Source organism: Rutidosis leptorrhynchoides, chromosome 10 (assembly GCF_046630445.1).
Source record: "Rutidosis leptorrhynchoides isolate AG116_Rl617_1_P2 chromosome 10, CSIRO_AGI_Rlap_v1, whole genome shotgun sequence".
Taxonomy (NCBI): domain Eukaryota; kingdom Viridiplantae; phylum Streptophyta; class Magnoliopsida; order Asterales; family Asteraceae; genus Rutidosis; species Rutidosis leptorrhynchoides.
In genome coordinates this window covers 80,054,613-80,065,533 of record NC_092342.1, presented here as the reverse complement: position 1 = coordinate 80,065,533, position 10,921 = coordinate 80,054,613, and the positions used below count along the sequence as shown (strand labels likewise).

General features: G+C 32.8%; 1 protein-coding gene across 1 annotated transcript; it reads right to left on the bottom strand.

Moving 5' to 3' along the window:
* Positions 1 to 9,592: 9,592 nt before the first annotated feature.
* Positions 9,593 to 10,526, bottom strand: LOC139870405 (uncharacterized mitochondrial protein AtMg00810-like). The gene is made up of 3 exons (XM_071858216.1): positions 10,434 to 10,526; positions 9,815 to 10,346; positions 9,593 to 9,768 (listed from the first exon to the last, which is right to left on the bottom strand). Exons 1-3 carry the CDS (start codon positions 10,524 to 10,526, stop codon positions 9,593 to 9,595), a joined length of 801 nt encoding a protein of 266 aa, XP_071714317.1.
* Between the last annotated feature and the right edge of the window lie 395 nt (positions 10,527 to 10,921).

The window sequence follows — 10,921 nt, the reverse complement described above, 5'->3', positions numbered from 1 at the left end:
CAAAAATATATATTGCAAAAACAATTAAAAAGGGAGCAAATGAAACTCACAAAACTGTATTTCGTAGCAATTATGTATATGACGGCACTGAAAATGATAAACGTTAGGTTGACCTCACGAGCAATACCCTCGATCAATACCCATAACCTCCATAGCTATAACCCATAATTTCCTTAGCTCTATCCCGTTTGAAAACTTATTTTGAAATCGTCCGAGTATAACTCCGTCGTAGTATTTTATGTATACTAATAATATCTTGAAATAATACAAAAAAAATATATATATATTTGTAATTCGATTGAGAGAGTTTAGAGAAATATATTTTCAAGTTTCTATGAAATAATGAAACCTATTGAATTCTATTTATAATAGATTTTTGAATTATTAAAGTGAATTATTAAAGTATGAATTATTAAAGTGAATTATTAAAGTATGAATTATTAAAGTGAATTATTAAAGTGAATTATTAAAGTATGAATTATTAAAGTGAATTATTAAAGTGAATTATTAAAGTTAAAGTAAAATAAAAGTAAAGTAAAGGTAAAGTTAAAGTATAGTAAAAGTATAAAACTATATACGTATAATACGCGTATAAATATATATAATATTAATTTAAATCGTTATATATATTTAATAAAATAAAATATAAATATCGTTATCTTTATCATGCTGGTTAAGTAATGAGTTGTCAAAAGTGGTTCTAGATATTTATAAAAGATATATACGTTTTAATAATAAAGTTTTTTTTAAACTGAAAACGTTTTTTGTACTTTTGAAACTAAATCAAATAAATATGATAATTTTGTTTTCCAAAACTAAATATATTTAAGAATTATTTTATTAAAAGGTTAAAATAATGGAAATCGTTATACCACAAAACATTTTAGAAAAGTAGAATTATATATATTCATAATAGGTTTCAAGTTTTTAAATTACAGTATGTTGGTGAAGCATGGGATAAAGTCCAAAGGTTAAATAAACGTATGAAATCATCTTAATGAAAAATGTCGAGTTACTTAACTTGTCGATATCCAACATCTAAGTTATTTACACTCCACGTTCTTATTTTCATATTAAATAAAATGAAAGTTAACATAATTATCTTATCAAGGTCACGAGAAAAATATTATAAAACATGCCTTGGAAATTAAACAGGAATTTCCACTAACCCTTGTCTAGTTCCCGTTAATTGACACATTTGTTCTTATTTATAAATCACTTTACCATTTTCCGAATGTTGTCAAAAAGAATAGATTTCTTAAATCACAGTGGACCTCATAACATAGGCCCGTAATCATATCATAATGTATCTGATAATTCAATCATTTGATATTATTTCTTAATTCTGTCGATAAATATATCGAAACAAATACGTTCATGTAAAGTATCATATATCTAATACTTTGTTAATGTTTTCAGTTAATATTATATATTATATATACATATCTATATACTCATAATTGTTCGTGTATCGTCGAACACGGTCAAAGGGTAATTGATTACATGAATGTAGTTCCAAACTTTTTGAGATTCAACATTACAAATTCTGCTTATCGTGTCGGAAACATATAAAGGTTAAGTTTAAATTTGGTCGGAAATTTTCGGGTCGTCACACTAGAGTTTTAGAAAAGTTACCCAAACGAGATGAAATTGGTATCAAGTTGTAGAGGATGAAGAGAGGATTCCAAATATGCAATTTGTTTTGTGATGAGCTTCCTAAATTGAATTTAGATGATGATTCTTTGGTGTTGGGGTTTGTGAGGAAAATTTGAAGTAATGAGAGATGAGGAGGTGATGAATGAATGAGTGGTGGTGGTGGGGTGGGTGACTAGTTAACCAAATTTTTCCAAGTGACAAGATTAGTCCCTCAAGTTTGGAGTCGGACAAATTTGGTTTGGAGTCGGACAAGACTAGTTAACCGAACGAATTATTTTTAAAACGCTAGAATAAACGGAAGATGTTATAATTAAATAACGGACTTTAAAATAGATAAACGGATGATACGAATATAGATGACGAAAGATATTATATAAAGAAAAAGACGCGCGTTAAAATAAATTAACGGAAAAAGGCGGGTCATTTCAACTAGCATGCAATACAATGTATAACGCTATAAACAAACGAAACACATGTGGTTAACCATAAACACCGATTACCCGATGACAAACGACTCTAAGTGAACCAACGCTCGGTCACATCCGTAATCGCTAATACCCGTTAATAAACGACCTATAGTGAATATGACAAACGATCAAAACACTATGATCCCCGTGGAGTTATCGAAAAATGGTATTTATTCGAGAAATGGAATAAGGTTGAAGTGAGAAATACGTTCAAAATACTAAAATGTTTTGAAGATCTCTCGGGCTTAAAATCAAGTTAAATAAAAGATGCGTATATGGCATTGGAACCTCTAAAAAAGAACATCATTATCTTGTCACATGATTCGGGTGTAAAGAAGGGACATTCCATTTTAATTACTTAGGTCTTCCGATTGGCGCTAACTTAAAAATACAACAAAATTGGTCACCAACTTTCAACAAATTAAAAAAACGCCTTGCCGATTGAAAAGTTAAATCTATTCCGTATGGTGGAAGAGTATCTCTAATTAACTCGGTACTAAGTAGCCTTCCATTATACTTCTTCTAATTATTCAAGTCTCCCGAGGCTGTTATCAAAAAACTTGAAGGTATGCGTCGTGATTTTTTTTGGGGTGGGTCTTCTGACAAAAAAAAAAGGGATGACATGGATTAAATGGGACCAAATCTTACAACCTTATGAATCGGGCGGTCAAAATATTGTTTCCTTCAAAAAATTTAAAAACTTGGCCTTATTATTCAAATGGTGGTGGAGATTCCTTACTTTCAATAACTCTTTTTGGGCTCGTGTAATTAAAAGTATCTACGGCGAAAAAGGTGGGTTGGATTGTTTTTTTCAAAATAACGTTAATAATTTAAAACATCCAATTGGTTGAACTTGATTTAACATAATAAATGTCGAACACACCCTAACTAAGTTAGGGTTTGACTTATCTTACTCCTTTGTTAAAGTAATAGGAAGCGGAAATGAAAATAAATTTTGGAGTGATAAATGGTGCGAAGATGAAGTCCTGAAAGATAAGTTCTCAAGACTCTACAGATTAGAATCAAATAAGGGTACATTTGTAGTTGAACGAGTCCAATGGTGAGAGACTGACATTACTTTCAACTGGACCTGAAACGTGCTGCCACAAGGGAGAACCGACGCGGAACTCATCACTCTCACTGATCTGATAAGAAATTATACACCTTCGAGAAAGAATTATGACTACTGGACATGGAAATTTAGCAACAACGGTTTATTCTCCACTAAATCACTTATTGACATCCTTGAATCGAATGTAAGCGCAAATCTACCTTTCGGTTCTCCAACTTTAATCAACAAGAAAATACCGCAAAAGATTGGCATTTTCGTATGGCGAGCGGTTCAATACAAACTCCCTGTAAGAACTGAACTAGACCATCGAGGCATAGATCTTCACTCGATTAGATGCCCGGTTTGTGATGACGGAATCGAGACTTTGGACCATGTGCTTATTTCATGTAAGTTTGCCTCCGACATTTGGGAAAGAATAAGACATTGGTGGAAATTAGACCATATCGACACCACGAGTCTATCGAGCACCTTTATTGCCTCGAATCCGGGTATAAAAACTTATACAGGCTCCTCCATTTGGCAAGCGGTGGTGTGAGTTAAGGGTTATACCATTTGAAAAAATCGTAATTCCTATGTTTATGGGAAAGATCATGCTAGTGATCCTTATTTGGTGTCCGAAATCCAATCCAAAAGCTTTGATTGGATGTCTAGTTGATGGAAAAAAGGAATTCTCGAATGACTTAAATTATCCAACCCTATATGCTTCGATGTCAACCCACCTGATAAAGCGACTAATAAAGCAGCTGTCTTCGACTAAATTCCCAGCTCTGTGAGTTTTTCCCTGTTTCAAGTTGGTGGTTAAAAAGAGATGTTCAATCTCTTCAATAGGTTGTTGTGATATAGTCATGTTATGTTTGATGTAAATAATTGATTGTCTTTATGTCATATGTTCTTTTCATAATCAATAATATACTTTTTCTACCAAATAGCTAGGGAATCTGAAAATCAATTAGATGTAAATATGTACTACCTTCAATACAAACAAGGAAGAGAATAATTAAGTAGTTGATTATATACAAGTGGAAAGATTGCTTGTGATAAAATAATGTGATGTTTAAACGAATCATTAGATGATGATGTCGATATATATGGCTTTTTATCTGATATAACATGATTTTAAAACCAATGGTTAGTGAGAACACCTAACGAATTATTACTTTTGTCAACATTACTGAAACTACGACATGAACACCTATAAAGCATCCCTAACAATGATGATATCGACCATAATCATTTGAGTAAAGGAAAATGATAAACAGATACGGAAATGATTTTCTTAACAACATAAATGTATTAAAACTAGCAATAAGAAAATAAAGTTACAAAGCATATAAAGGTTGAAGAAGTCAAATGTTTCAATCTAAACTACTACATACTTTTTTTTTTTAACAGTAGTACGGGATCATCGAGGGAAACTTAACCACTCACGCGTTAATCTCTCTGCAGTTGTATAACTCGCCCTCAACTGTTGTTCAGGAGATAAGCCGGCTCAATCCGAGAGCATGGGCGGTAAAAACCACGTCCCCCACTACTAAATTAGAAAGCGAAACAATATTTAACAATATATTTTATAGTCAAATATTACAATCTAAATTAGATTTAACAATATTTTTTGTGGCGTTTCATTCTTGGTAGGCTTTCTATGCCGGTTAAATCTTCCGAGAAGAAGTTTAGAAATAGAATCCATCAACTAGGAACGGAGAACTGGGGCGGATTTAAGGGTGTTCAACATGTGGGCTTCCACATGGCCCATAATTCAAAGGAACCTATAATCCAACAATATGTAGTAATTATGAATAATATTGTTATGATGAATGTTTTTACTCAACCTAATTTTTTAGTATTTAATGAACTTATTCTTACAATTGTTTAAAACTTTTGTATACTAAAGACCTATTTTTTAATAACTGAACAGGACCCATATGAAAAATTGAAATCGACAAGACAACTCTTACGGAGAATATAAGGGGTAGGTGGGCCCGACCACCCACAAAAATTTGTGTTAAATTGCAATTTAGAAGGTTTAGCATGAAAACTTTGACAACCGGGCCAACCCACATTACGTAACCTGACTCATCTATCCTCTAGTATCATATAAATCTCTAAAATGATAATGTCATAAATAAGGATTATTCAAGCTTAAAAAATTCAAAAATAAATAGAATAAATCTAAGCCTCCATGATGATGTCATAAAAACAATTAATTGTATTTAATAAAAATATTAACATGTTAATTGTATAGTATATGAAGTAGTATGTAAAACCTTATAATAAAACAACACATGACCATATTTACAATATTTGAATCATTATGTACAACCTTATGATAAATCACCCCCATAACCATATGTACAATACTTGAAGCATTATGTATAACCTTATAATAAAACACCCGTATGATTATATGTATAAACCAAAAAAAAAAAATTGTATAATCTTTTACAAAACATTCCATGAACACATGTACAAACTTTGAAGCATATTGTACAACTTTCATATAATAATTGTATTTTAATTTTTGAAAAAATTTCATGAAGTGTTTGTTATTACTAATAATTATTATTAAAAATATAAATACTCATTTTTAAAGCAAACTTTATTATAATAATTATAATTATATTATTATTATTATTATTATTATTATTATTATTATTATTATTATTATTATTATTATTATTATTATTATTATTATTATTATTATTATTATTATTATTATTATTATTATTATTATTATATGAGTTCTTTTTACGGGACTAATTACGTTACATATGTATGCGGAATACATGTCTCAATAAAAGGTTGTAATGTAGACTTTTATGACAAAGATATAGTAATTGTGATGAAAATTGAAAGATGGTGGTGGGAGAATAAATGTACTTCATTTATTTTGGTCAAATTAAGTATATCAATATGTTTGTAAAAAGAACGACAAGTTTTTTAGTCGAAATCCTTGGTTCCATGGTTCATTAAAACTAATGACTTTAGTATTTACATTAATTTAATACCTAAAAATATCATTAAACTGTTTTATTTAAACAAACTCGTGATTTTACGGGTCATTTCACTACTATTTTGAAATTTGAGTTTTTAATTTTCCCTTTCTTGGATTCTTGCGCTACTACACATCTGTTCTATTTCTAAAATCATACAATACAAACCTACTTTTCTTTTCATAATCTAGCAAATTTACATGAGTGCCCATGCAAAAGATATATTTATTACGGAGTATTATTATTTATTATTATACAATTGATAGAATATAGTCATAGCTTATGTTTATTCATTCTTTTTATTTCAACTAGTTGTGGAGCCCTCGCTTCGCGCCGGGGGCTCCGTTTTGAATGCGAGTTAAAAAAAAGTGTTGATCTATTTTGTAAAAAAAAAAAATTCGACATCTAACATTGAAGGGTTGTTCCTTTGTGAAAGTTGCTTCTTTTAGCGTTCGGGTTTTTTTTTTTTTTTAAAGTTAGTTGATCTATTTTGTAAAAAAGAATATTTTTCGACATCTTTTGGTAGCATTGAAGGGTTGTTCCTTTTATGAAAGTTGCTTTTTTATCGTTTGAGACAAAAAAAAAGTAGCACAGTAATAGCGTGGTGAGTGTTATTAATCAATATTTTTAGTGTTAGTGATGGGATAAATAATATTTTAGAATATAGGTATAAAATGGGGGGTTCGATTTGTATTTTAATGAAAGTTAGGGAGTTGGGTGTGTGAAAAATGAAATATTAAATAGTACTATAAAATGGGGGGTTCGATTTGTATTTTAATGAAAATTAAGGGAGTTGGGTGTGTGAAAAATGAAATATTAAATAGTACTATTCATAACTAATAAGACAAATTTTGTCTATTAGTTATATTAGTAAAGTAATTAGTCTTTATATAACTTTAATCTTTAATTAATTCCAAATTTAATATTATTGTTATACTGACTTTTAATAAATCTATATAACGAATCTTTAATTTTTTTAACGACGATTTTTTTGCATCAGTAGATTATTTATTTCAACGACCCTCATCATTTGCACGTATCACACACGTTAGGGTGGAAACCCGAACCCGATCGACGGTACCCGGGAACACACCCATTCGGGCAGTGTTCCTGGGTAGAAGTCCGTGAACGAATCTTTAATTAGTTGTAGTCCTTTTTTTTATTATTTAATGAATTTGTAACTTTTACCAATGATATATATATATATATATATATATATATATATATATATATATATATATATATATATATATATATGACATTACATGTTTTGCTTTATATAACTCGACCGCCATCATGTTAATCTTTAAGCTCCGTGCCTGCCATCAGTTGCATTGTTTGTAATCAAGGCGTGAAGAGCTCTGAGCAAACTTCTCCCGATGCGCATTCGCTAGTGATGTTTGGCATGCTACATTCTCTTAGTTAAATCTGCACTGTCTGGATCTTTCGGTCTTTAGTTGGATTCAAGGTGGTAACTAGTCGAGTGACGTGAAGACTCGCTTGTTTGCTATATATCGTGGTTGTTGTTCTTTGCCCTAATTGACGGTTTAACAATTGTTCATTATTTAATGACAAGTCCTTGAAGAAGTGTAACATGTTGAATAGTATTCGTTTTTATCCGTTTGCTAAAGCTTAGATATAGGGGTAGTTTTGTTTCTAATTGGAACAATTAGCTTATTTACCCCTTGTAATGTTTAAGCTATTTTGTCTCGTGTAATGCCCTTCCAGCTCTTTGCTAGAAGGCTGTTTGTTTGTGCAATAAAATTTTACTGTTGCTGATTAAAAATAAAGAGAGAGAATTATATACATAAATACATTTCTAATGTAAGTTACTTGATATTTAGAGAATTAAGTAATCAATAGATTTGTACATTTTAAAATGCTCTTTTCACCTCTCTTGTTTAAAACTAGATAAGGAATGGCCGCGCGTTGTTGTGACTAGGATATAACGATAGATGTTTTGTGTTTTTTCTATATATTGACAAAATAGTTAGTCATGCTGGAAGTAGTGATGATTCGATTTTGTATGTGGTTACGATTTGTTCTCGACGCTAGCTTTATACATACTTCATTCGTCTAGAACAGAAAGCTCACTCCTTTTATCCGTAAAATAATCCAAATTTGGTAATATAAAAATAATGCTGTGCCTACATCTCTAAATTGGTAATAGTAGTAGTGTGAAGATAAAAAAATATATATATATAAAATAAAAAAAAATAAAAAAAAAACTACCTGATATCAAGTAAACAAATGTTAGAACACACTTCGATTAAACAATTTGAAGTCAAGCTAGTACTCTGATTGGTTGCTACTTCCATACTTACGAAAATTGGAAATTTGCTATGGTTCTCCATATGAAAGAAACGCATATGATGTGTATAGTTGTCAGAAAATATATACCATTAAGAAAACAATAATGAGATAATAATCGTACTTTTTATATGATGTAATCTGATACATTGTTTTGTTTAAAATTTCACAACCCAGTGAGAATAACTTACTCGTATTATTCAACTATATGGTACCGGTTCAAGTATAGCTCACCCGCCCTCGAGATACTTTACTGTTTTAACCTTTTTTTTCCCAAGTCAATACGACTATATTATCCTCTGTTGCCCTTCCAGTTAAAACCTAAACTACGACACGTTAATATAATCAATGAGATGGTGAAATAATTTACGTAATATACGAGTTACACTTGAAATACTTGTGCTTTTTAACATGAAACTTCATACACCACCCTTATAAAATATTATAAGCTCACCGTGATGTCATATCTCTTCTCACAATATAATTAGCAGATCATTCCAACCTCATGATCCTCTTCTGGCCGTCTGCGTTATTATCGTATACAAAAGACTACAATAGTTAAGCTAACATTACAAAACAATGAACCATAGAATAGACATGTACAGACTAAGATATTGACACCCAATATGATGTTAGGAATAAAACACGTGAGCCTTAACAAGACTTGATAATATTAAATTCCATGATTATCGATTGATTGATTGAGTAAAATTGAGTACGTACATGATACATAAATAGAGCATAAACCTAGCACTAAGAGGGCTCGCAGGCCCATAACACTAAACAGCAAGGCACGCAGGCCCAATGCTAAAATACTACAACTGCAATAGAGCTGGGCTTGCAGGCCCAGAATAATACTCGGCTAACATCCCCCGCAGTTGGAGCGAGAGCAGGGCAGATGCTCAAACTGGACCGAAACTCATCAAACAAAGCCGCAGGAAGACCTTTGGTGAATATGTCAGCGAACTAATAGCGAGAGGGCACGTGAAGAACACGGACGTGACCTTTGAGCACAAGGTCGCGAACAACATGTATGTCAATCTCAATGTGTTTGGTTCGTTGATGTTGAACCAGATTGCCATACATGTATACCGCACTCACGTTGTCACAGTAGACAAGAGTAGCGGTAGAAAGTGGGCAGTAAGCTCGCGAAGAAGATTACGAAGCCAACATGTCTCTGCAACGGCGTTAGCCACGCCACGGTACTCAGCCTCTGCACTAGAACGAGACGGAGTGTGCTGCCGCTTAGAAGACCAAGAGAGAAGGTTATTTTCTATGAACACAGTAACCAGAAGTGGAACGTCGAGTACACGGAAAACCTGCCCAAGCAGTGTAAGAGTAGGTGACAAGGGAAGTTGTAGTTGAGGCATAGAGCTGAAGCCCGAGATCCATGGTGCCCTGAACATAACGAATGTTCCTCCGGAGAGCATCCATGTGAGGTTCCCGAGGATCATGCATGAAGAGACATATCTGCTGTACGGCATAAGAGATATCCGGCCTGATAAAAGTGAGATATTGAAGAGCACCCACAAGACTGCGATGTAGAGTGGGGTCCTTGACCGGTAAACCACTCGCAGTGAGTTTGGTTCTGGTATCGATGGGGATCCTGCAGGAGTGACATCTAACCATATCAGCACGCTCAATGACCTCAGAGGCATACTTTGTCTGAGATAAGAACATCCCAGAAGAAGTACGAGTAACAGAAATGCCTTGAAAATAGTGTAGCAGTCCTAAATCGGTCATAGCGAACTCCTGATGTAAAGAGGTGATAATTCGCTGACGAAGAGCAGTCGATGAAGCTGTCAGAATTATGTCATCGACATATAAGAGAAGGTAGGCTGTGTCGGTGCCCTGTTTGTAGATGAACAGGGATGTGTCACATCAGCTATGCTGGAAACCCACGCGTTAAGCGTATTCGAAAAATATCTAGAACCATACACGAGGAGCCTGCTTTAATCCATAAAATGAGCTCTGTACGCTGCAGACATAGTCTGGGTGAGCAGAGTCACAAAACCCTGGAGGCTGATGCATATAAAGAGACCTCTGCGTGCCTTGATGTTTAGTGTTATGGGCCTGCGAGCCCTCTTAGTGCTAGGTTTATGCTCTATTTATGTGTCATGTACGTATTCAGTTTTACTCAATCAATCAATCGATAATCATGTGATTTAACATGGTATCAGATGCCATCTCAAAATACACTCACCAATCCTAACAAACTTTTAACACAAACCCTAATTTCTGCTTGCAATCGCCGCTGCTGTTACTCTTTTTCACCTTCGTTGTTCATCTTCCATTCACAAAATACATGGCTCCATCCAATAAATTCGACAAAATATACACTGTTACATCTATTAGTTACCTTATCCTAATAAAGCTTGATCTAGCCAAACTCAATTACGTCCACTGGAGTAAGCATTTCACTACCA

Coding starts and splice junctions, on each gene's coding strand:
- LOC139870405 (XM_071858216.1), bottom strand. CDS start 10,526: ATGCATCAGCCTCCAGGGTTTTGTGACTCTGCTCACCCAGACTATGTC. Junction 10,347..10,433: donor GATTAAAGCAGGCTCCTCGT/GTATGGTTCTAG, acceptor ATCTACAAACAG/GGCACCGACACAGCCTACCT. Junction 9,769..9,814: donor CTCTTACACTGCTTGGGCAG/GTTTTCCGTGTA, acceptor CTGTGTTCATAG/AAAATAACCTTCTCTCTTGG.